The sequence below is a fragment of the Amphibalanus amphitrite genome, unplaced genomic scaffold, assembly GCF_019059575.1.
Source record: "Amphibalanus amphitrite isolate SeventyFive unplaced genomic scaffold, NRLGWU_Aamphi_draft 000817F_arrow, whole genome shotgun sequence".
In the NCBI taxonomy this organism is placed as follows: Eukaryota; Metazoa; Arthropoda; class Thecostraca; order Balanomorpha; family Balanidae; genus Amphibalanus; species Amphibalanus amphitrite.
Window position 1 is genome coordinate 119,385 of NW_024882311.1, and position 25,437 is coordinate 144,821.

General features: G+C 49.1%; 4 protein-coding genes across 8 annotated transcripts; 3 read left to right on the plus strand and 1 right to left on the minus strand.

Annotated features, from left to right (window-relative positions):
* Nucleotides 1-431: 431 nt before the first annotated feature.
* On the plus strand, nt 432-9,222 carry LOC122366579 (probable RNA-binding protein CG14230). 4 transcript variants are annotated; one of them, XR_006253912.1, is made up of 9 exons: nt 432-513; nt 3,030-3,226; nt 3,568-4,502; nt 4,919-5,128; nt 5,619-5,842; nt 6,214-6,488; nt 6,825-7,049; nt 7,236-8,027; nt 8,547-9,222. XR_006253912.1 is itself a non-coding variant. In XM_043338977.1 (8 exons), the coding sequence occupies exons 2-8, from the start codon at nt 3,040-3,042 to the stop codon at nt 7,397-7,399; spliced, it is 2,220 nt and encodes a 739-aa protein (XP_043194912.1). In that variant the 5' UTR covers nt 465-609; nt 3,030-3,039; the 3' UTR covers nt 7,400-7,460. The 4 variants fall into 4 exon arrangements, 3 of the variants coding, with proteins under 3 accessions (XP_043194912.1, XP_043194913.1, XP_043194911.1); XM_043338977.1 differs by lacking the exon at nt 8,547-9,222 and having other exon boundaries at nt 465-609; nt 7,236-7,460; XM_043338978.1 differs by lacking the exons at nt 432-513; nt 8,547-9,222 and adding an exon at nt 2,258-2,285 and having other exon boundaries at nt 7,236-7,460.
* Nucleotides 9,223-9,349: 127 nt separating this feature from the next.
* On the minus strand, nt 9,350-24,143 carry LOC122366580. 2 transcript variants are annotated; one of them, XM_043338979.1, is made up of 8 exons: nt 23,943-24,143; nt 22,165-22,705; nt 21,135-21,627; nt 16,923-17,131; nt 12,629-12,798; nt 11,929-12,078; nt 11,337-11,440; nt 9,350-10,343 (listed from the first exon to the last, which is right to left on the minus strand). In XM_043338979.1, the coding sequence occupies exons 2-8, from the start codon at nt 22,690-22,692 to the stop codon at nt 10,273-10,275; spliced, it is 1,725 nt and encodes a 574-aa protein (XP_043194914.1). In that variant the 5' UTR covers nt 22,693-22,705; nt 23,943-24,143; the 3' UTR covers nt 9,350-10,272. The 2 variants fall into 2 exon arrangements, with proteins under 2 accessions (XP_043194914.1, XP_043194915.1); XM_043338980.1 differs by lacking the exon at nt 23,943-24,143 and adding an exon at nt 23,022-23,131.
* LOC122366581 (nucleoporin NDC1-like) lies at nt 13,330-15,708 on the plus strand. Its single transcript, XM_043338982.1, has one exon. The coding sequence runs from the start codon at nt 13,477-13,479 to the stop codon at nt 15,157-15,159; it is 1,683 nt and encodes a 560-aa protein (XP_043194917.1). The 5' UTR covers nt 13,330-13,476; the 3' UTR covers nt 15,160-15,708.
* On the plus strand, nt 17,313-20,775 carry LOC122366578 (trichohyalin-like). Its single transcript, XM_043338975.1, has one exon. The coding sequence runs from the start codon at nt 17,531-17,533 to the stop codon at nt 20,165-20,167; it is 2,637 nt and encodes an 878-aa protein (XP_043194910.1). The 5' UTR covers nt 17,313-17,530; the 3' UTR covers nt 20,168-20,775.
* Nucleotides 24,144-25,437: the final 1,294 nt, after the last annotated feature.

The following is a 25,437-nucleotide window of genomic DNA, read 5'->3' on the forward strand; positions in this document are numbered from 1 at the left end:
TCATAGCTTCGCGAGATATTTGGGGGATCGTGCGTTTTACCACAGACTGTGTCCTCGTAAGATGTGTTACGTGTTTTGTGGACATTTAAAGCTATCACTGGTTATAAGTAGACGTCATTGAATGGTCTCCTCTCCCAACTCCTTCCCTAATTCCCTGATCCTCACCTCACGTAAATCCATAGAAATAAAGATTGTATATCAGTAGGAGTCAAAGCCTGGACTCTGGAGTCTATCTGAATCGCTGTATTTCGATTTTCCTGAGAGCTAGGGTTGCCAATTCGAATTAGGGTCAGGGTCGGCGTCCTCGAAAAACTGTGGGTTAGGGAAACATCTATTCCTATGGAAACATCTGTTACGTTGGTGGGCGGTCATCATAATTAGGAATGCCGAAAATAAAAATGCAGCAAATTAATGAGATATTTTCTGCAAACGTGACGCAGATGTTACATCTTTGGTGTAAAGTCACATGGGGCAAATTTTATTTCAATTTGACGTGTGGTGTTGGCAAATAAGGTAAAATAATAGATCTTTTGGGGTTTTCTAGGTGCCAATCTATTCGGATTTCGGTTAGCATTTTTATGCTACTCACAACATCATAATCATTTTTAGGTATGGCTATGTTGTAAAAAAGTCTCATATAGCCTTTGGGGCGTTCCACGACAAATCGACAAATAAAAAATTAAATTTGCACCCTCATATTTTATTCTTCGTTGAAAACTGGTGTAAGGGGTTGTGATGGGCGGGGAAGCCAGCTGTGGCAAGGATTTTTTTCTTCGAACAACGGTTTCCGAGATATAGCCTCGGGCAATTCTTGGAGTTCGCGCTGCAGCCCTATGTTTGGCGGCCTATAACTCAGAAACTATTGTTTTTTTACGATAAAAACTTTATATGGTTCAACTCACAATCAACCAACAAACATTTTGGCTATCTCGGATTTTCAATTTTTGAAAATTTTGATCACGTGACCTTTTGTCCTATTTTTCGAAGAGTGACCTTGATATTTTCCCCACTGAAAGTTGCAATTTTGTCTGATGACGATTAAAGCCTTATCGATTGTCATTCATATGCGATAATAAAAAAGTGGTTATCGCCCTGCGTTGACCTCAGGTCAGGTCATTTTTATGACCTGTCCATTATTACGAGCGGGAGCGACAGCGAGATCTCGAGAATAAAGCAAGATAGCGACAAGCTGTAAACGGTAAAGGGTACACACGGATAAGGTCTATAATTTTTACTGAGGTCATTTTCAGGTCAGGTCAAAGATGACGTCACAGGAGCTAAAAGGAAGTCAAAATAGTGGCATTATACATATATATGAAGTTTTTCTCGAATAACTTTCAAGGTATCCCAGCTAGGAACAAACTAATAGCACCATCTTGATCCTCTCGTCGATCCGCATCGAAACACATGTTTGTTGACCTCGAAAGGTCGAAAGGTCAAAAGTTGACCCTAGATCACGTGACCTAAGGTCAACTTTTGACCTTTCGACCTTTCGAGGTCAACATACATATGTTTCGATGCGGATCGACGAGAGGATCACGATGGTGCTATTAGTTTGTTCCTAGGTGAGATACCTTGAAAGTTATTCGAGAAAAACTTCATATATATGTATAGTGCCGCTATTTTGACTTCCTTTTAGCTCCTGTGACGGCATCTTTGACCTGACCTGAAAATGACCTCAGTAAAAATTATAGACCTTATCCGTGTGTACCCTTTACCGTTTACCGCTTGTCGCTATCTTGCTTTATTCTCGAGATCTCGCTGTCGCTCCCGCTCGTAATAATGGACAGGTCATAAAAATGACCTGACCTGAGGTCAACGCAGGGCGATAACCACTTTTTTTATTATCGCATATGAATGACACTTGATAAGGCTTTAATCGTCATCAGACAAAATTGCAACTTTCAGTGGGGAAAATATCAAGGTCACTCTTCGAAAAATAGGACAAAAGGTCACGTGATCAAAATTTTCAAAAATTGAAATTCCGAGATAGCCAAAATGTTTGTTGGTTGATTGTGAGTTGAACCATATCAAGTTTTTATCGTAAAAATCCAGTAGTTTCTGAGTTATAGGCCGCCAAACATAGGGCTGCAGCGCGAACTCCAGGAATTGCCCGAGGCTATATCTCGGAAACCGTTGTTCGAAGAAAAAAATCCTTGCCACAGCTGGCTTCCCCGCCCATCACAACCCATTAGACCAATTTTAAGCAAAAAATAAAATATGAGGGTGCAGGGCACTTGTCGATTTGTCGTGGAACGCCCCCTTTGTTAAAGGCTTGGTAAAAGGTATAGACACCAACCTGGTTTGCCTGCTGAATATTAATGTCATATTTTATTTTTGTCAATGGTGTAATGTTGCACAAATTCAGCACAACATGCCACTGATTTTCATTCATAAAATGTTAAGCTATTTTTGTTTTTAATGATGGCAGGGCAGTGTTTCACAACCACGCTACCAGCCACCGTGACTGCCAGTGCATTTTGTGAGCTGACGTCATGCTTGAAGTGTTGGAGCTATGGGCTTGTTGATGTTTCCATGGAAACCCAAATTTCCATGTGCTCCTGGCAGTGCGCTGGCAGCCTCAATATACCCTGGCTGGCAGCATCTGTGAAGTGTGAAGCGCCACCCAGGGGCCAGGATAGTGATGAGGACAGAGATGTGCCTCTCAGAATTGGAATTGTTTTTCAAGCAATTAATGTGTAAATGTGTCATTTAAGTAGCAACTCTCATTTGTGATGTGTTACTACACTTAATTGACATTTTAGCTGAGAAATCAGCATTATGTTCATGTGTACCTACCTATTCCAATTCACATGGTCACCCCAGCCCTCATTGGTCTTAGTAAGCGTGGTGTCACTTGAAGATACCAGGGTAGGTTTGTAGGTCAGTAGGTTAATAGGCAAGGCTAGGTTAGGTTAGTTTATGTTTTTACTGATACCAGAATCCAGATAGTGCCAAATCTCTACCTTCACAATCTGGTATCTTTGTATGATGCCAGGCTTACTGATACCCCCTTATTTTCTTTACAGGTTGTCAATAATGGAATCCAAGCGAGTCTATGTGGGCGGTCTCTACCATGAGGCAACAGATAAGGATCTGCGACAGTTGTTCTCAAAGTTTGGTGATGTTGATAGTGTTGAAATCAAGAAGCGTTCAGAGAACAATGTAGTAAACTTTGTATTTGCTTATGTAAACGTCAAAACCACTGATCCTCAAATCACACAGTGTAAGTGAAGTGGTTGATGGATTGGCCATTGGAGTTATACAGCAGAAACTGTGAATCAGAATTTTGGCATTTCATTCGTGATTATGTTGAAACATAATATGTGTCAGTCAATTTCTTCATTTGTATTTTGCTACTTATTGCATTGACTTGGATATCATGCATGTTTAAGATACCTAATGTAATTATTTGTGTAGGTAGGTACTTTTTGTTTAGGACAGAAACTTGTTGTTTTGTGTCTTGTTTTGTTAAGTATCAAATTCCAACATTGCTGAGCTTTCGTGATAAAAGTCGCCTCCTAAAGATTTTTCTCACACCTGTACTTCACCATGCCCACATTGCAGGCTTCAGACGTCTAAATGGCACTTTCTGGAAGGGCAAGAGGCTCAAACTGGAGCTGGCCAAGGAGTCCTTCCTCGCCAAGCTGCAGCGGGAAAGGGAGCAGAACCGCCCGGCGGGCCGTCCTCCACCTCCCCCACCTCCACCCAGAAGGCGCACCATGCAGGACAGGATTCTGGATGACGTGCTGGCGTCAAAGAAACGACGTTCGGAGGACGTCGCGTCAGGCGGTGTGGTAGATTTTACTGAGGAAGCTCCCTCCTCAGCGCCGGCGCCGGTTCAGAACGGACACCATGAGTCTCCTGAACCAAAGCGTAAGAAGAAAAAGAAGTCACGAGAGGTCTCTCCGCCTCCGGTTCCGGTCGGGGTAGAGGCGGGCGGGGATGGAGATGAGCCTCCGCCTACGCGGGGCGCGCTGCGAATGTTTGGAGGCATCGGTGGCGCCCGGACGTTGACCCCAACTGCTCCTGTGTCAGAGTCTGCTGTTCCTGCTTCCACTGTCTCTCCATCCCCGGCTCCTTCGTCATCGTCTCCCGCTACTGCCCCTGCCTCTCACACTCCAGTCAGTGGAGACTTTCTGTCCCGTCTGGAGGCGTTTAGCTCGGTCTGGGGAGACGACGGGGATGGTACACCTCGGGAACCGTTTGTGCCAGCTCGACGCGCCGCCACCACCCCTGTTGTCGCAGCCGCTCCCGCCACCGTCACTGCCACCCCCGTCTCCACCGCGAAAGCCACTCCCAAAGCCTCCGCCAACGTCCCCGCTACTTCTACGGCCAAAGCCGCAGCCACCGCCAGTCCTACCGCCCCCGCCCCCGCTCCGGTGGTGAGGCGGGGTCAGACGGCGGTGGATGATAACGAGAGGCGGATGGCGTCACTGAGACAGAAACAGGAGGCGTTCCAGAGTCAGAAGCGGGCGCTGCAGCTGGCACTTTCGGCAAAGGTGAGTCGTGGTTAGACTAGATTGATTAAAGTCAGATTAAGCCCTGTCAGCTTGGTGAGGGTCTCACAACTTCGAACAGCTTCTCCAAACAACTAGGTTTTGAATAATAAATCAGAGATTTGTTTGTAGAAATTATCGTAAAAGATATATAAGAAGTAAGACGAACTAACCTTACACTGTGCTTTGTCTGAGAGCTCGTTTTAACTTATTTTTCAGACTTCAGCCTCAGAACTCATACTTTTTTAAGCTGATGTTGACACATCTGCCTGCATTTATTCAAAATTTGTTTCAAATCTTCTCTTAGTCAATGCTTATTTCGCATACTTTCTTCGTGGCTAGCTAGCAGCTGGATGTGATTCCTGTTGGCCCTACCTCCCTAGTTCAGCGTTATCTAACCCACGTCTATCCCTTCCCAGGCAGACATACCGCGTCCCAACAAGCGGATCGTGTTCGACGCTTCGGATGACGAAGACGCCGAGCCGGAGCGGGAGTCCTCGGGAGGAGTCGGGAGGACTCCCGGCCGAGGACCCAGCCTGTTTGGGGAGGACGAGGACGAAGAGGAGGAGCAGGAGGACGCTGACGATTTCAGAGTCCGGCCGCAGTACGAGGGAGCCAAGGGACAAAAGGTTGGTGGGATGGGGTGAAATAAGATAAGCTGAGGTCACAAAGGGGAAATACATGGAACAATAAATGCAATAAATACATGATAAATGCATGCCCGGTGTACACACAAACGGCATTTGAAAGCTATTGTGCAGAACTTAATTGTTTGGGGGTGAGCAGATGGTGTGTGTGGAAAGGCCTGGGATGAAGGGCGAGTGACAGTGGTGGTTGGCTATATGAATTTGTGTGTTAGGTGACCGATCGCCGCGGCCGTGGGTGCGATGGCTTGACGCGGGCTCGTTTTTCGCTTATTTTATCCGTGCGTTACCACCCACCTTACCTACCCTACCCCTCTTACTAACTCCGTTACCCCTCCGTGCAGTTGCGGGCACTCCAGGCTTGGGTTAGGCCTGATTTTATCCCACAGTTACTATACATTTTACTCCGTCGCATTATCCCGCGGCACCGTTACTCAGTTACCCCTCCACATTACCCCTTCGCCCTTCCGTGCAGCTACAGGCACTCCAGGCTCGGTTCGGTGCGGACGACCGGTTCACGCTGGACGAGCGGTTCGCCGAAGAGGACCAACAGTCCCCCGAGGATAGAGGAGAGGAGGAGGAGGAGAGAGGAGAGGAGGTGCGGGAGGAGCACCGTCAGCAGATGAACATCCTGGACAGCGTGCTCGGCACCGCCGCAGAGCCAGAGAGGAAGGGCAAACTCGCCAAAAAGAAGAACAGGTGGGTACGCTGCGGATGGATGAACATCCAATTTCAGTACTTAGTAGTACTTACAGTCACCACAAACCTTCGGCAAACACGTAATGGTTGTTCTGCAAATTTTGAATGTTTGATGTTTTGGTCGATCTAAGTAGTGCAGACTGCAGGCATATGAACAGCAGAAAATAAACTTATGTGAGCTCTTTACTACTATATATAAGCTCAATTAAATCAACATATTCCATCAATTCAATCACGGCGGACGGAATCGTCACGTCGCCGACCCCTAGCCCAGGGGGCGACCCAGTTTCTTTTCTGCTGCCATGTCTCTTGCTGACACTTCCCTCCAGAGCTATATTTTTAACGTGACCCTGTGTTCTTTCCCGATACAGCGACAGCGGCCCGGTGCGGTTCGACCCGTCCCTGGAGTCGCACGCCCAGTACCAGCTCGACGCCAAGAAGCAGAAACAAAAGAAGAAGTCTTTGGACGCCGACCGTACCCCCACCCCAGCCACCACCCCCGCTGCCGCCCCGGCTCCTGCGGTAGAATCGGGCACATTCTACCAGGTGGCACCGCAGCTGGGAGACCTGTTCAGCCGCGGAGGTTCTACCGGCGGCGGGGGAGGATTCAGCCTGCTGAAGATGATGGGCAGAGCGGCAGATGATGGTGAGAGGATGGGTGCAACTGGGGCGACGCTGAAAGACGAAACGATAGGTGTAATCCTGTTTTAGTTAAGCAAAAGCTAGTTGGCTGTCAGAGTCATAAGCTAAGATTGGTTAGAAGTATGTACCTTGTCATATATTGCGTATTGTGTATAAGATCTTTGTTATAAGTTAAGCGGCCTTCATTATCATTTTAGAAGATCATTCATATGTTTCATTCGTGGAAGAGTTGACCCTTTTCTGATTTTGGCGTTGGTCAGTTTCGCACCTTTTGGGATAGCTTGTCGCGTTATGTGGGTCATAAAGTAGCAACCACTGTATAACCTGATTCTTTTTTCAGATGAAGATGAAAAAGAAGATGAATACAAGACGTCTGAAATAAAGGAAAAGAAGAAGCGTCACAGCATTGAGGGTGCCGCCGCCAATCCGTTCCGTTACGACTCGAGTAGTTCCGAAGACGAGGCGGAAGATGGCAGCACTGTGCAGTCACTAGGTGTCGCAGCGGGCGGCGGCTGGACGCAGGCGCGCAAGTTCTTCCTGCAAAAAGATGACCCGCGACTCGAGGGTGAGAATTCGCAGTCACTAGTTCCTAGTTTTGTAAATGTTTTCGTTTAAATTACATAACAGGACTTTCGATATCTTGCTCCTCGAAGCTTTGTGATTGAAAGAAGCTCGTTTGTCTGTAACATCAGGCAATAGGTCACCCCTCCGGATCGACGTTTCTTGACACTCGTATCCGATCATTTTACAGAGGGCCTGGAGTGGGTCCGATCAGCACCTTCCGTGGACGAGCTGCGGGAGCGGGCAGAGCAGCAGCGTCCCGAGCTGGTGGAGCTGTTCAGAACCATGCGTCACAGTCGACAGCGCGCGCAACGGAGGGGTCGGGGAAGGGGGCGGCGGATGGCCGGACGGTGACGATTGAGAGTCGCCGGGAGGGGTGCCGATGGGGCTGGAGTGAATATATGGGGACAACGCAGCGCTGGTGTTTTTAGAGACGGGAGAGAAATGATGAGTTTGATATGATGATGCTATTAATTCGGTGACGTCAAAGTGCTGGTTCGGTTTGACCAATGTGAGAGTCGTATGTTTGTTATGACTTATGGAAATGGTACAAACAGGCCGCTGCGTGAAAGGAACGATAGACAGGCAATTGCTCCGTAATATCGAATATACGTATAATCGGCTATCTTACTTGTGAACCAATAACCGCGGAACGTCTAGGCGGGTGGTGTTGTATGAAAATGTGCGTAAAATTTTGTTAGAAGTTAGTGCATTTTTTTGCAGCGAAATAACATTGCTTTGCGCCATTTACTGCGCACGTGCTACAGTCGTGAAGCGATTCGTGTAACATGCGTAACATGTATCTCGTGCGGCTGGTTCGGCAAATGAAATAATAATTACCAATTATTATTTATTACAAAAAAAAATAGCTTGTTTTGATAAAGTTGTGTATGAAGTAGCTAGTAGCTAATGTGTGGTTGATAACTTAAGGCTTTTACTTGTGCTGCCTTTTCAATTTTGCTACAGGCGTTTTCGTGAGACGGTGAGTGTCCCTGCTTGTGCTCTGGTGAAAGTTGTGTATGATATTTGCATTTTTTCCTAAATTGTAGTCGAGATACGTTTCTCTATCTACTGTGGACACAGTGTAAATGTTAATTTTACATTTGGAAAACTGCTGCTGTGTATGCTTCACTAAAAGGAGTCCCATAAGCTGCCTTCTTTCATTTGGCTTTTCATTGTTTTGGCTGATAGGTATGTGACTGCCTATTTTTGTTCTGTGGTCATTATGATGCTTTTTGCCATTTACATTCAATTCTAAGATTTTAAAACAGGCATATAATGTGTTTATCATGTGTAAAAATAAGGGTGCCATTTAATACACATTTCACGGGGATAGTATTCCACTGAAGTAGGTACTTATGTAAATTCATAAAAACAAAAAATATAAGCTGTGACCTGTGCTTTGTTCTCACACCTAATAGAAATTGTATTGTTGAAACTGAGCTGAGGTCAACCAGCTAAGTGCCAGTGCCATATCAAACCATTTTTGTGCCATTTTCAGGTGGCCATGAGTCTTCTTCCGCACTCAATGCACCTACTGAGGGCCAGCTCCCGACGCCTGCCTGCTCTGCTCACTGCTCGTCTCAGCTCAACAGCCAGTGACGCAGCGGCAGTACCAGCAGCAAGTGGTGCCAACACTGCCTCTACCAGCACAGCTGCATCCCCTCCAACAGATGCTCCATCAGCAGCAGCAGCAGCAGCAGCGTCCTCTGATGCACCCCTCTTCTCCATGGATAACCCCTACCAGGAGGAACGCCGCCTGTGCATAGCCTGCCGCCACAACATACGATTCGACTACAAGAACGTCCGACTTCTGAGTCAGTTCATGTCGCCTTTCACGGGCCGTATGTACGGCCGGCACGTGACTGGGTTGTGCCGTCAGCAGCACGAAAAACTTGATGCGGAGTACAAGAAGGCGATAGCTTGTGGATACATGGGTGTCATGATGAAAGAGGTCGAGTTCCTGCGCGATCCGAAGATCTGCGACCCCACCAACCCAGTGCGACCTCATAGGTTCTAGTCGGCAAGGCGTATGGACAGAGTTAAAAGTGAGCGAGTGGGTGAGAAAGTGAGTTGTTGCAGTGTGGTGGATGCCATGGGATGGCTTGCTGATAATGTAACTGAGTTGATGTCAGCCAGTTATCAGGATTGTGGTTAAGATACAACGTGCGAAAGATGTCTGTGCTTTTCACGCAGTGGCTCGCACTAGCAGTGACTCGTAAAGCGCTGTCAACATTTTCATCTTGAAAGGAGCTAATCAATTCGTCAACGTTCAATCTTTGAAACTACAGTTTACAGAGCTCATCATAGCGAAACACTGTATTACGGATATTTGCCATTTTCCATGACACAGGGTTCGCCCCCCCCCCCCCTGCAAACCACAACGCAAACAAAGCAGGTCATCGCGCAAAACAGTTACGGCTCACCAGCCGCAAAGCTGATTGATCAGAGTCGACGAAGCACAATGACAAGGCTCGTCGGGCCCAATTGAATTAGGCGTCGGGCCCAAGTCAGGCTCCAGGCTTGTTGCCATAGCAACGCCAGTAGTAACAAAATATGCGTGAAAGCATGAACAAAACCGAATGACTGGATGCCCAGGAATGAACAACTCAAAGTTATGGCGGGTTGCACATCGGTTGTTCCACAGGATAAACAGGACGAACTAAAGCCGGCAATAAGTGAGTCTTCACAAGACATACTCGTACGACTCAATGCTCAATCGACACGCGTAAATGAGGAACTGCCTCAGACTCGACTAAATACGAATGTTTGTTTGATTGTATCAATGGCTCAGTGGTGGCTGCCGATTAACTGAGTCGAAAAACAGCCACGCATCAGGCTTCAAAGCGGACAGCACAACACATTCCACGGTTCTTCACACAGTCGCTCCGAGCATCTCAAACGAGCATCTAACCTCACAGATACAATAGCCACTTACAAAAGCAATTCATGAGCGTTTGCTGCATAAGATAGCGGTGGTTCAAAAATGACTATAAATGCGAGCTCCAGACGATATCATTCCACTCAGAATGTCTTTACTCAGACAGCCGTTTCGCCGACTTGCTGCTGCGCTGCTTAGAAAATCTTCAAGCTGTGATGTCCATTCACAGCATGACTATCACCGTCAATCCCACCAAGATTAATTCGTTGTGCGCGTTACTGACGTCGCCATCTCGATGACGTCACGTCACCTGACGTTCCTCTGACGTGTGATGACGTGACGTGACCTACCGGTCCACAGCCGAGGCTGGATCCAACTGCGGCACTCCGCTGAGGGCCTCCGCCATCTCTGGCTCCCCTAGGGACAGGTCAGAAGGCGGAGATTAGTGACGTTATAGGTACAAACACGATAGTAAACGAACATCCCATCAACAAAGGGCGTGATGCGCCAATTGGCAATAACAACCACGGTGCTGCAATGTGTGAATAACGACACAATACACGGATCACCACACAAGACACCAATGACGAATCGGGGCTGAAGTTCGGAGCTGTAATTTGACACACAGTCTAATCAGTGACCAAAATGTCTCCATCATTACAACCTACTGGCTGGGTCTGCATCTCGTACTCAATCCTGTCAGATCAGATGACCTTTACATTAAAGGGACTATCCCACCTTCTAAAATGTTGTTAAAACCAGTTAAATTGTGCCCGACTTTATAAATTGGATGACCAGGAACACGGTTCTGCCATTTATTTTTCATTAAACATCTTAGGCTTCCCATATTCCAAACACAAACTTTCAAATATGTGACGTCACAGCCCAAAATTACCTCCTTCCCCAGGCCACATTACTGTCATAAAGCTGATTCTTTTTACTCTGTAGGCACCACAACAAAGTTCAGACCAAGTTTTAAGCGATTTTTCAACGAACAAACCCATTTAAATCAGAATGACTAAACGAGGTGACGTCACACTAACGGTCGCTCCATGTTGAAGATAGGGCCTTGTGCAAGGCCCATTTTCAAATGAAGGGAACGAATTTCTTCAACACCAAGAGGCCGCGGGGGTTGCAACCTAGATAGATAGTGGTTTCTGAACCTCGCCGCAAACTTGGCTATCTCAACTCAAACCCCATGTTAAAGATGGGATAGTCCCTTTAACCACACGATCAGAACAGAGTCCTCATTAACCTGGTGACATGTCACTGACATCGTGACCTATTAATGACCTGGTGACCTTTCCCCTGACCAATCACGACTGGATGAACTATTCGCTGACTTATCACTCTGAACGCTTTATACTGACTTCGTGATTTGTGTATTGGCCTCATGACCTGTGTACCGACCTCGTGACCTGAGCAGGATGAGCAGCGTGGCGGCGTTCTCCTTCACTTGGACGGGAAACTCGGCATTGTTCATCACAGCAGTCATGGCGTCGGCCAGCTCAGAGCTGTGGGCATCGAGACGTATCGTGTTACGGGTACAGCGGCAATTAGTGGCATATGCCACAGGAGAGCTTAGTCCTATAAGATCGGCGCCACACAGCTCCAGACAGTTGCGCCGCTTTCTACAAAAGCTTTCTTTGCGCTCGCCCCTTTATCATTTGTGCCACCCATTTTCTTTTTTTTCGTCCACTCATTCTTCCCTTTCACATCAATCAGTGCGTATGTCACCTTCCTAGTTGCGCACCCTCACTTCACCGCCCGTTTTTCTTCCCCTTCCAATGCTCAATCCTCAGACACCCAGCCGTCTCGGTCTACCCATCTTAATCGACTCATCCCGCAGCGTGCTCTTCCCTGCTCTCTCCCTCTTCCCCTCCTCTCATCTTCCCTTTCCCTCTCCTCGGATTTCCTCTCCTCTCTCCCTCTCCCTCATCTCAACCTTTATCTTTCCTTCCTCTTTACCCTTCTTCCTCTCCCCCTCCTCCCTATTCCTCACCTGACTAGCTCGGCCGCCTCAGTGAGCGGCGCCGTGTGACACAGGGCCATGATGGCCTCGTTGGTCATCACGGCGTTATCGGCCCGCAGTAGACGCACCAGACTGGAGTGACCGCCGGCGGACACCACCGCGCGAGACACATCAGAACTCCTGGGGGAGTGGGGAGGGGTAATGTGTCGGAACAACTGGGGTAACGGAGAAACGATTAATGTGCGAGCACATCAGTGGAGACGGGTAACGGTCGGGGACTCGGGATAAGGGGGAAACGGTGGCAAGGTGCCCGCACACTTCCTAAGACGGGTTACATAAATATGCAACAACTGATAAATTGGTAACCGTGTGCACACAGCTAAGGTAACAGAGAAAGTGGTCGCACAATTCGGCTAACAGGAAACATTTTTCATCTGGGAGGCCCGTAAAACTTCGCTGTGCAGTGTCCTCACAGGGGTTACTCGAGCTGCATTACTTTTGTATACCGATATCATTTGTTCCTTGCATGTTACACTGGCTTGGAACCCAGACAGTAGCGGCGGAACACCTTCAATTAAGGGGGGGGGGGGGGCACTGCCGACTTTTGGTGCCATTCTTTCCACGCAACGCCCTTAGGGCTAATGTTAAAATGCCAAAATCAAAGGGGGGCACGGTGCCCCGGTGCCCTCCACGTTCCGCCGACTATGAACCCAGACCCACTGCGACTTACTGTGCCGTGCGGACGAGCCTGGCCAGCAGTCGACACGCCTCGTGCTGGACCCCATACGGGCCGTCACCCCGTGCAGCCGTCACCACTTGTTCCAGCAGACCCGGCTGGTTCGCCAGACGGCCACAGGCGTCGCCACTGTCGGCCACCAGCAGACGCAGGGTGCCGTAGTACTGTGGAGAAAGGATGCATTCCGTCAGCACAAATATCGGTGGCTCAACTCAAGCGTCAGAAGCCTAGCCATTAGTGACCGAAGATCGCAGAACGACTGGCATGAATAGAGCGAGCGGGGCCGAATGTTCCTGCTCTTCCAGGTCAAATCTGCATTTGAAACGATACACAGTCATGCTATGGATCATGGATGTGACATTTCTCGTGGTTGGGCTGAGGCTTATGGGACTATCCCTGGCTTCTCAGCTGTTATACCTCAGCATGTGCTGCCGCCTAGCGGTTGGATACTTTACTATAAGACAGGTGTCGCTAGTTGCACGGCACTGCCACGTCGAGACAATTTCGTCGATAATAAATCAAAATCAAACATTTGAAAAGTGGAGATAATTACATGGAAATTAATGTTTGAGCATAAACCAGCATGAAATGTATGTTTTCCTGAGAAAAGAAAATGTTATATTTCAGTACTTCAATATACTTGTCCACCACTATGTTCTCTATTTCAAACACAAGTACCAAAGGCATTCGTGGCGCACAAAGACGAATTGCGGAAACACGAGCGAGCGCCGGCGCATTTTCATTTCAGTGTTTTTCAGTCAATAGTTGAAAGTTGTTGGCATTTGGGAAATTAATAACAGCAATTTTAGATAGTGTATCAGTTACTGGTGGCCTCAGCGAAAATGGGTGCAACAGCGCAGACAGCGATTGAGTCATTCAAAGCTAACATCTACAATTCACGGTGCGCTCAAGCTTTGCTTTGTGGGATAGCGTGCCACTTAGCAGCATATTTTGTAGCGATTTTGCCTCTGGCTGCCATCAACACAAGCTTCTACAGTGTAGCAAGTCACTGGTTGGCGCTTCTTCATCCAACATCGTGGCTGTATTTGCTAGTTATTGTCGGTCTGACCTGTGCAATGGGCTTCATTCATGCAGCCTGGTATTCAGTAAAGCCAATGACTTTCTCGAGCTGGCTGAACTATCTAGCCCACCTCTCAAGCAAACACATATTGGGAACCATAGCAAGTCACATGGTCATTTCAGCATTTTTGATGAGAAGCTATCTGGGACTGTTCGGTTCAACGGAAATAGCAAACCTGTTTGTGCCATGCCAAAATGATAAAGACCACAAGTGCATCAATGAAAAGCACCTGTTCCTGGTCTGCCAAGCTGCATTCAGTAGCATATTTGCCAGTGTCAGCTACTTCTGTGACAACAGGAACCTAGTCACTTTCCCGGTAGCCCAGCAGCCACTGTCTGAGAGACTGACCAATGTCCTGAAGGGCAACCTGTGGATGGCAATGATTGAGAACCTGCAGACAATGAAGTGGTTCTACCTGTTCTACTTCCTGCATGGCAACTGGCTGTGTGGCTTCTTCACCAACAACATTGATGTTGCGAGAGAGGGTGTCGCAGTTGACTCTGTGTTCGGACTCCTCAGTGTTACTCTCTTCCTCAACGCCTTCACTCTCGGCACGCTCTCCAGGTTCATGTTCCAGATGGGCCTCTCCATCTTTGAGACCTTCCAGACTGAGGCTCTAACCCTGGAGGTGAAATCCACCCAGGAAGCTGCCTCACCAATGGCGATGACTGCAGCCATGGAGGCCACCAGCTGCCCCCTGCTCCAACACCTCGCCTTCCTGGACTTCAGCGAGCTGGCGCGGCGCGGGGCGGACCGACGCGCGCCTGCCTTCTCACTCAGCCAACCGGGTGGCCACCCGCACACCTTCAACCAACTAGCGGCCTCCTCCCTGGGGCAGATCACCAGCCTCACCCAACGTCTGGAAACTGCCCTGGCTCCGCCGTCAGACAACAACAACTCACCATCGATCACTACCAACAAGCCCGACTTCACCGGGCTGCGTGACCTGACCGGGGGCGCTCCTCCGCGTCCGGCCGCCGCGCCGAAACGCTCGGAGGTGGCCGTGCTACTGGACCGTCTCCGCGGCTGGTTGGAGCGTCGTCCTCTTCTCGGCGCTCTGCTAACTGAGTGGCCCGACTCGCGACCCGCAGCTGCTCTGGCCGACGGCCGGCCCGCCCTCTGGGCCGTCAGCGGTCTCAGTGCGCTCGGAGTCGCCTCCCTGACCGAAGACCGCTACGGCGTGGCTCAGAGACACCTCGGTCCGCTCCTGCGCGCGCTCCTCGAGCTAGCAGCCGTACTGGAGCGTGTTCGTCGTCTGGCCGGCTGTGCGGGCCGCGGAGGAGGCGGTGCTCCCGTACCTCGTCTGGCATCTGGCCTCCGAGCTGCCACCGCCACGGCGCTGTTCAGACTGACGGCCACCTTCGGGCCCCACCTGCGCAGCCTGGGACTCAGTGATAAAGAGCTGGCTCGTCTGGAGCCCTACAGGCTCTACACGGAGGGCTAGAGGTGATAGAGTGCGAGCTGATGTGCAGATGACGAGATGGGGTGTGAGAGACGACTCGAGACACGCTGCCATGAGGGTGACCGCAGGTGATTGATACAGTGAATCGGACACAGGCACGACCCGCGGGAGAGTGAGAACAGTGCCGAGAGTGGACCGATCTCGGTACAGCGGTGGATTACCAGTGAAACCATCGGTTGGACTGTGAGCGCAGTGTGATAGCGGAAGAAGGCAGCGGACGTCCTTGGGTTCGGAGATATCTCCGCGCTCGCTTGACATGGTTGGTCCACATACTCTGGATTCTGAAATGTATCTGAGCTTGTCAAACATGCGATTGGTGTGGCCAGGACATGACGTTAAGTTGCGGTGTTCGACTTTGTAAGATTGGATGGGTAAAAGTCCAACTGTTGTTGTGGAGCATGTATGTGGGAGAACGTGAATACGTTTTGTGGTAGGTGTATAACTGGTTAGTCACACCTTCTTTGTAAAGTTTCTTCAAGTGTCTTTTTAATATCCACTTGTGTTTTCCAATAAAGCTGATCTTTCTGTTAAGCATAATGGTCTTTATCGAAAGCTCAGAGTCGGTATGTGTCGTAAAAATTGAGTGTCTTCACGGGTGTACGGGAGACTAAGTCATGCTCGCAGGGTTGTGCTTGACTCATGAGTCGAGTCAGAAATTTGACTCGACTCTGACTCAGATGAGTCAGGTTTGAGTCGAGTCGGATAAAATGTTGAGCTGTTGAGTTGAGTCAGAGTTGAGTCAGACAAAAATATTAAGGCGTTGAGTTGAGTCAGAGTTGAGTCAGTAATATAACTTTTGACATTGAGTTGAGTCAAAAACATTTAGGAACATGAGTCAGCTGACTCATCTTTCTAGAAACAATATAAAGGCTTTTCATTCTCCCCCCCCCCCCCCCACTTAACAACTTAGGCCTGGCACTGCTGCCGGATTTTTTTTAACCCCCCCCCCCCTCGCTCAACAACTCTTTTGCCTGAGTCAATTTTGAGTCAACACACTTGACTCAACAAAAAATTTGAGTCAAGTTTGAGTCAACTCATATGTTCATTGAGCCGCTTGAGTCATGAGTCGAGTCAAGGGAAAAAATCAGCTCCTTGTTCGAGTCAGAATTGAGTCAGGGCTTTCTGAAGTTGAATGATGAGTCGAGTCAGCAAATTTTTTTGAGTCGAGCACAACCCTGCATGCTCGTAATCATTTGAAAAAGAACTTGCCGTAACGACCAGACGTATGCATATGACTCATAAAAGCTAACGGTTTTACACACAACACGAAACACGCATTGATAATGTTAAACCTAAAAACGGTTCTCCTCCAGTAGCGGCGGAACACCTTCAACTAACGGGGCACTGCCGAATTTTGGTCCCATTCTTTCCATGCAACGCCCATAGGGCTAATGTTAAAATACCAAAATCAAAGGGGGGCACGGTGCCCCGGTGCCTTCCCCGTTCCGCCGTCTATGTCCTCCTCCTCAGTCTTCAATTAAATTGCGAAGATGACTTTTAGACAAAACCGCATGATAATTTTCCTGCCATTATTAAATGAATAAATACAATCACGTTTTTACAATTTTTTTGATTGTTCGACATGAAATGCATGACATGATAAAACGACAAATTACCGTGCTTGAAGTGCAGCTATAAATACGCTCACAGCAAGCTGTTTTCCAGACGATTTCCGTAGCCCAACAAAACAACTCACTGAGATTGCATACAGCTTACTGAGCTGTCCCATTCGACATATTTCTAACCTTGAACAGTGCCGGCTGTTCGACCACGGAGAGACTCAGCAGGTGGTCCAGCATACCGGCCTCCAGCAGCGCCACTTTGTTGGCTGATGGGAGACAGAGGTTCCGCAGCAGACTCAGCGCAGCCATCTGGAGCCGGGCACTGTCCGACTTCAGCTGGGGAACCAGGTCCAGGTGCACTCCGGAGCGCACCATCCCTGTCGCGTGGTCATCTGAAAGGAATCAGCACGTCATTGTCACTGTCAGTATTCGTTCACATCTCTGATCACTGATCAGACGCATGTAAAAAGACACGCACAATGGACATTCTCAAACATAGCTTTCTCCTGAATGGAGGGACTCGACGCGCAAAGATCCCGTAGTAACGACGTAACGACATCAAAATTCAACGGAGCTGAAGACATCGGCGAATATTGCGCAAACTTGGCGCTAAGTAAACAAAAGTAAAACCTGCTTTTATTAAATAGCTATTAAATCAGATGATTTTTCACTGTGTTATACAAACTGCCCTATAGTTTGCCTACTTGCTAACGTAACGGATAGGCTTCTTTCAGCTAATTGTATTCGATGCATAACTTGCCATCCCCTCTTGCCGTCCTTCGCCTTGCAATATGCAACAGCCAAAAGGTACGGCAACGCACCATTATCAGCAACAGCAACAGTTACAAAAGCAGAGCCCGTCCCGGCCGCGGCCCGCATCGCTGCAGCTCAAGACACCGCAGGACTTCGAACTACGCCGGCCGGCCGATGCCACCCTCAGTCAGACCAGCATGCCACGCACCTCATCCTTCGCTAGCCTCTCACAGTCTCAGAGCTCTTCGACCGCCCAGCTAATCGACCAGTCAGACCAGTTCTTCATCGTACCAGGTATGGATGGCGCGCTCAGTCGAGAGGAGTTCAGCAAGCTCACGCCGGGCGGTTCACCCGAAAAGGGCCGCCACTCCGAGGCCAGCTTCGCCGAGATGGCTGCCGCGCGACAGTCGCTCTGCGATCTCGCAGAAGTCGCACGCCGCAAAGAACAGGAGTGGAGAACACTGCAGGAGTTGCGCATCAGAGGCCTGGAGGATGCCGTCCAGGGTCGTGAGCAGTCCCTCCAGCAGGAGCGGCGGCGTTTCCAGCGCACTGTTGAAGAGCTGAATGAACAGCGGCGCCAGCTGGAGCAGCAGCTGGGTGACAGCGGCGCTCGCGCACAGGAAGTCCAGCAGCTTCAGCGTCGTCTGGAGCAGGCGGAGCAGGCGTCACGGCGGCTGACGAAAGAACGGGACGAACTCAGCACAAAGCTCAACGACGTCATCTCCAAGCAGCAGGCAGTAGAGGCAGCGTCACAAGAGCTACGTGAAGAGAATGAAACCCAGGCTCACCAGTTGCGTCAGATAGAAAAAGAGCTCGCAGCGGCGCGGCGCAATGGAGACTGGCTCACGCGGCGTCTGGAGAATGCAGAGCAGGAGCGGGAGAAGTCAGCAGATGCTGAGCTACAGATGAAAGTAGCCATAGGGAAAATGGAGGGATATCTGAAGGAGGAGGAGAGCACGTTGGATACGGTGCGTGCCGAGCTCAACAACGCCCGTGAAGCGCGAGAGACGGTGGAGATTGAGCTACGCACGGAAAAGGCGCGCTTGAAGGAGCACCAAGAGCGCGCCAAAAAGATGGAGACTGAGTGGGAGGCGTCCCGAGTCGAGCTAGAATCCAAACTGGCCGATAAGTCGAAAAAGATCGGTTTCTTGGTGCAGGGTATCCGCACGCTCGAGTCTGACTGGAAGGAGCGGTATGCGGAGCTGCAGCGAAACTCAGCCGCCGCTCTGGACGAGGTGGAACGCAGTCACGGAGCAGAACAGGAGCGGCTCCTGGGCCTGGTCAGGAGCGGTGAGGAGCGCGCGAGACAGGCGGCCGGTCAGGCGGCAGCCGCGCAGGCCGAGTGTCAGCGGCTGGAAGCTGAGCTGACGCAGGCCGCGGCAGCGGCAGCCTCGACCGGCCGCGAGCGTGCCGAGGAGCGACGTGAGGCTGCGCAGTTGCTGGCAGCTCGCGAGCTGAGTCTGGCGGAGCTGCGCGGTCGTCTGGAACGTCAGCAGCTGAGACTGGACGAGCTGAGCTCGCGCTCCGCCGAGGGACGACTAGAGGAGACACGCCGGCTGTTAGCTCAGTGGCAGGCGGCGGCCGGTCGACTCAGAGAATACGCCGAGAAGGTGACGGGAGAGCGCGATCGACTACAGCGAGCGCTACAAGCGAACTCTGGCGGCGATAACGTTCAACAGCTGGAGAGGGACAACAGCCGACTGCGGACTCTGGTGAGCCGGCTTCGCGACGAGCTGGATCGACAACAGCAACGGCCGACGGGGGCGGTGTCACCTCACTGTTCTAGCTGTAGTTCAGTAGACGACGCTCGCGCTCTTCAGCTACGTCAGCTGCTCATCACAAACGCTAAACTAAATGAGACAATCGCAGCGCAGTGTGAGACAGTGCGAGCGGCGCAATCTGAGCTAGAACGACACCGTGCAGCCGCACGAAGTACAGAGTTCCTGCGGCAGGAGACGGCCTATTTGAGAAGTCTGTTAGACGGAGGGGATACCACGGGTCATACTGCCCCCACTGCTGCACTACCCAGCCCCAAGGAGAGTGAAGATACCTCTCCAGCCACCGTGCGGGAGCTGAGGTATAAACTACAACTAGCGGCACGATACATCGCCCACCTAGGCCGAGAGAGAACAGCAGCGCTCCAGCGGTTACAAGAGCTGGAACGTAGACTCGCGGCGGTGCAGAGGGCACCGTCCCTACCAGCAGATCTAGACTGTCTCACAACGACGCGCGCTGGTTGCCTTACCAACCACGATACAGCCAGCAGCTTCGCCGAACTTCTGCACCAGCTGAACAGTATGCAGGTGGAAGCTGAGTCGAGTAGACCAGGCGGAGACGCCGCCGTCGCCGCTGACTGCGGTAGTCTATGCGCCACTAGTACACAGACAGCCTGTCGACATGTTCTCAACTCCGACTGTCGAAGACGTTGCTCTCTAACCGACGAACCCGAGCGTCGGGTACCTCGTCTGGTCGGACTGGGCGACTGTCGAACGCCGCGTCGGGCCGACGAGACTGCTGGGTCGTCCGACGATCGCTCCTCTAGTGTCACAGCGGGTACGGGGGACGGTCCGTCGACGGGTGAACTGGAGCAGCGACAGGCAGGCGAGATGGGAGGTCGGCACAAACGCAGTCGATCAGTGCCGCAGAAACGACGTGGTGTGGGCAGGAAAAAGTAGCTGATGGGGATGGGAGAGAGCGGGCTCAAAAGTTACGGCCGATGATTTGAGTGGCAGATGCGTGAAAGGAGAAGTGTGCAAGCTCATGGAAAAGATGATGCAAGCTTATCACCTACCTCAGTCGTGGTATTTCTTGACTGAGTGTGCGTATAGGAATCCAACAACCGAATGTGTGCGGGATTGTAATGTTGAAAGCTTATTTATTGCATACAACAAACCATGGTGCCATTGTTCGTAATTGTCGGTGAAATAATGCGCATAACCATATTTAATGATCAATGATCATACAACATCATAGCAAACGCTAACAATCGATGTTTCAACCAATTCAACGTATCCCATGATCTTGTTTTCATCAAAAGAGGAAAGTGTGATGCATTTATTGAGAATCACATCCAATGTTATGAAAATGATCAATGAACAAATATTAGCCATGAGTGACCATGTAGAACGAAATGTACAGATCGTGAAAATGATCGCGTTGAAACGTGTTTTTCATTTACGTTGATAGTGTAGTTCCTGAGTGTTAGTGTTAACCGTTCATCGAAACATTTTTAAACACACCCATGCCGCTCAGATGTCATAACAAATGAATGCTTATAAATAATGCTTCTTTTTCTCGGATATAGTCGTGGTGAGAGACTCAGAGACCAAGTTGTTCATCGATCAAGATACGAGGTAAAAGATGTGTACAAAGCACAAAAGACGAAAAAGCACAAAAACTCGCTGCATAGGCAAGACTTATATGCAAACTATTCATCATGAGTGATTCCGCTAAGTACTTCAAAACATGCAACCAAATGCTATTTCCCTTGTATCCTTCTAATATTTCCATTCAATATTCCCTCAATTCAATATCCAGCCTCCCATCTTTATGGTTCGTTTACTACCTCGGCAAATAGACCTGGAAACGTACATTAAAAGAAACCAATCATCGCTGCCCGCAACTCCACATGCCCATACTCACCATTGGTAGCGAAGTTGCTCAGGGCGTCGCACGCGCAGGCCGTCAGCGTCTCCGCCGCACCACCACCCTCGGCCAGCCAGCGTCGAACTTCCTTATAGACCGCTCCTTCCCCTCGCCGATATACAGCCGCCATGGCCTGATCTCCACTCAGAAGCTCCACGAGAAGTGCTCGGGCCTCAGCGGGGCAGTTGACAGCCGGGAGAAGACAGACTAGAGAATCCGCCACCCCGCCATGAGCGAGAGCCAAGCGAGCTTCATCGTGTCGGCACCAGGCAGCCGCAGTTTCTAAGGCTTCCTCTAGCACTGAAGGTTCCCGTTGAGGTAGAAGACAGACGGCCAGGAGTGCTGCCAAACGTGAGCCGAGAAGTGCCTCACGTCGTGGAGAGTCCACCACTACAGCTGCGGCCACCAGAGTGTGACGTAATAGGGACGATTGGGTGACGTCATCACAGCAAGAGGCGATCAGACGGTTTAGCGACTCGGAGTCAACGGCCTGCCGGAAGACGGCGAAAGAGTCAAGCGAGGGAAGATTGGAATGCGAACACGGGTAGACGAGGGGTAATGCAAAAATGCGTTACAGCAAGACGCTTCTAATTGATTTATCGACAGATACGAAGATAAATTGGTAATGCGAAGATGATTTATTGCCTTGGTTAGTGCGGGCTCAGCTTCATTAATCCGTTCTATTTGAAAAAAAGTTTTCCATAAAAAAACATAATAATACTTATTAGAGCGACAGATCGCACAACTGACGAAATTAGGGACGAGCCAGCAAACAGTTCCAGTTTCGGACACGAAATGGTAACATTCACAGAATACGGTAACATGACCTTCATTGATCGTTCGACCCAGTGATGTGAGTGTGTATCTGTTTTGTTATGTCAACTCTTTTTAACGTTTGACGTTGCGTAGATGAAAAGCCGCAGTAGTGGATTTAACGTGAATACAATGAATTGAAATTGAATTGAAAATTCAATTGAAAGTGACTCAGCTGCCCACAAAATCAGCCCACACAAGCCCACCCACTCACCCAATCCACGCCAGCCGGGTAATCATTGATGAAGTTGAGCACCAGTCCACTAGCCACCTCACGGGCTCGTACACCGTCCTTTCCAGCCGTGGTCGCCTTTAGAACAGCAGCCGTCAGTGCCGCCGGTCCCAGTGGCTCGAGCAGCCCCGCACGGGCTGGCTCGCCCTCATAACACAGATTACCCAGCGCGCGGCATGGCTGAACAAGATCGTCAACATCCTCTTTGGGTTCAGCGGCAGCCGCTAGCACCTCAACCAGTCTTCTGAGAAGCGAGGGAACCGACAGACGTGCGCGGTTTTCCTCTCGTTTGGCCAGCTCGGCGGTCAGTCGACAGAGGTGCTGTCCGGCGCCGGTGGTCGATACACTGGCAGGTAGTGCCAGTAGTGCGTCGGTCAGTGCGGTGGTTAGTGCAGCATCCTCAGACTCAGAGGCAGTCTCAGCGGCAGAGGCGGCGGCGGAGAGCACACCGCTCACCTCCTCCGGAGTAGAGTCAGCCGTCAGGGCGGAGATACGAGTAGCAGTATCCATGGTGTAAGCCTAGCTGAGGACAGAGATACAAAATGATGTCAGGGGGGGTAGGAGAGCTGGAATTACCTTGGGAATTACAGTTGTAGCATAGAGGGGTGGGGGGGTGACCGCCATGAGACACTGCCTATAAATGGCATGGAAAATGTGAAGGTGTAAGAGTTTTAGCCAACCATGTGAAATATCAGAGTGGGTAGATACTGAAACTGAGGTACAAATGGTTTTTCACAATGACCAGTTTTGTCCTTTTCCATGTTTCAAGATGTCCTGGATCAAAAAATAACATTAAAACTATTTGCAAAGCAAATATCATAATACATTCAGGTGGTCACCTCATGTAGCCTTATCTGGACTAAACCAGCTCCACTCTCCAGAGTCCAGACTACAGAGCAAGATAATCTTGACAGAATCTACTCAGTAGTCTGTGCAGAGGCATTCAGGAGATGCATGGTGAGGTGCAGATTTGTTATGGAGTGGTGTGGGCCCCAACCTAGTTATAAATGCATACCTACTGTGGTGCAGTGCAGGTGCATTGTTTGTCCTGCCCTTATCTTACTGCTGTCTAGATTTTGGGAGGCCTGGGACCCTTTAAACCCATTCTCATCGAGCTCTTAGGATCTTAGTTATTACTTTAGGTTAAGTAGCAATTAAGAATATGGTGTATGGAATGCACAGTAGTGAAAGGGATGGGATCAGCAGTAGAATAATTGGTATTACTGAAGCTGAGGCCCACATGGTTTTTGAAGGGTAACTTTTGTGTTGCTTTCCATGTTTTTCAATGTCCTGAATCTCAAAATGGTGCTCATTAGTGCAGCAAACATCATGATAATCCATACGAGCACTTGACCCAGCCTGGCCAGGCCTTCTACAAGAGATTAGTATTAGGTGTTGAGTAGGTGTAAGGTTACGTGGTAAAAGTCAAGTTTAAGTCCTAAGCAGATTTCATTGATAAATTTTTCACATTTAGACATTATTTGACATCCTGAACCCAAAAATGATACTCATATGTCTCGCAAATAAAAGAAAAAAACATAATCGAACCTGACCTAACCTTACCTACTTACCTATAACCTACAAACCTACAACCTACAAACCTACAACCTACCTAACAACCTAAAACCTACAAACCTACCTACCTACAACCTAAAACCTACAAACCTACAACCTAACCTAACCTAAAACCTAAAATTTTTGCTGTTACATATTCGTATCAACAGCGTCACAATTGTAGTTAGGACCTAAACTTGACATACCTATACCAGTTAAGTTAGGTTAGGTTATGTTAGGCTAGGTTAGGTTATGTTAGGCTAAGATGGGTTGGATTGTGGGTATCGGTAACCCGGACATGCCTAAGAGCTGGACTTTTTGCACGCGTTCCCCGCCAGGGGGCGCCACTGAGGAAGCACCCTCTGACGTCACGATAAAACTGCGCGCACTGTGCGCACGGTTCTGTAAGCAAGTAATATAGTGGTGGTTTCATGGTGGAAATTGGAATAAGTATTTTGACGTTGTAAAATTTCAAGCCGTTTTTGTGAAATTAATTAGTAAATGCATTTCAAAAGTATTTATTCAAAGTGTCAAAGGAGAATAATTAGAAGAACATGGATATTTTTGTTCCAATAGCTTATTATGTGAGACATGATCGGTACTAACGGGTACTTCTAAGAAGTAGTGAAGAAGTACCAAACAGCCTGCTCGGCTGCATATTTACGTCTGGACAACGAGTTGCGTTGGAGAGGCCGGAAATAGTGGAGATTTCAGGACCGCAAGAATGGACCCTCATTAGAATGATTCTTTTCTAAGTCGAGCACTGTTTTAAGCCGGAATTTAATAGTTACTACAACATATTTTATAATAGCATTTTGGCCAAGAACGAATACCATCAGGGCTAAGTATTAACTACCATTTTATTTTGCCCAGAAGCGTATAGTGCTGTTATGTTGCAGTTTTTGCGCGTTTGTTACAAAATATGACGCGAACATGCAAAAATATTCCAAAGGTATATTGATATCGCAAAATATCATATTGACCTGAAGTTTATCTGTTGCATGAATGACTAGACAGATTTATACATTCTAAGTTTATCTTGGATCAGAGGTGTCAGTGTAATTCATCAGTGTCAGAGGTTAACTTGAGGGAAAGCTATGATAATTGCTCTTGTCCATCCACTTAGAAGAAGTTGAAGTTATTAAATATTTTGCTTTGAGCACAGTGTATATAAATAGTTTTGTGTGCTCCAAGAGTAGAGGGAACTATTTTCGTTGTGCATTCATGTCGCCGGTCCCGTAGCTCAGTTGGTAGAGCGTTGGACTCCGCGTGGTGAGAGCACGCGTTCCCGGTTACAACAGTCCGGGTTCGAAGCGCGACGGGCGCTTGACATTTATGGGCCTCCTGACAGGTATGGTTGCGGTTGGTGGCAGGCCGTAGCCAGGTGAAGTCAGTGAGGGGACCGGCCGTGCGCGGCTATGTGCGCACGTTAAACTTTGGACTCTAAATTCTGCCATAGAACTGGAATTGCGCGATCGGAGGGTAGAGGGCAGGGTCACCGCAACAAGCTCCGCTTAGCGGTGGCTCTGTCCTTGTGAATCCTTCCCATCACAAGGTTCGGACTAAATTAAAAAAAAAAAAAAAAAAATGTCAGAATTGAAGATTGATCATTACATTTTCAAGGCAGTTTATCAACCAAGCATTTAGTCTTTCTCGTAATAAGCAGTGGCTAATAAGAAGAAAAGGCCGATCAATCCTGAA

Coding starts and splice junctions, on each gene's coding strand:
- LOC122366578 (XM_043338975.1), top strand. CDS start 17,531: ATGCAACAGCCAAAAGGTACGGCAACGCACCATTATCAGCAACAGCAA.
- LOC122366580 (XM_043338979.1), bottom strand. CDS start 22,692: ATGGATACTGCTACTCGTATCTCCGCCCTGACGGCTGACTCTACTCCG. Junction 21,628..22,164: donor ACCCGGCTGGCGTGGATTGG/GTGAGTGGGTGG, acceptor GTCTTCCGGCAG/GCCGTTGACTCCGAGTCGCT. Junction 10,344..11,336: donor CATCCTGCTCAGGTCACGAG/GTCGGTACACAG, acceptor ACCTGTCCCTAG/GGGAGCCAGAGATGGCGGAG.
- LOC122366579 (XM_043338977.1), top strand. CDS start 3,040: ATGGAATCCAAGCGAGTCTATGTGGGCGGTCTCTACCATGAGGCAACA. Junction 4,503..4,918: donor AGCTGGCACTTTCGGCAAAG/GTGAGTCGTGGT, acceptor ATCCCTTCCCAG/GCAGACATACCGCGTCCCAA. Junction 5,129..5,618: donor AGGGAGCCAAGGGACAAAAG/GTTGGTGGGATG, acceptor CCTTCCGTGCAG/CTACAGGCACTCCAGGCTCG.
- LOC122366581 (XM_043338982.1), top strand. CDS start 13,477: ATGGGTGCAACAGCGCAGACAGCGATTGAGTCATTCAAAGCTAACATC.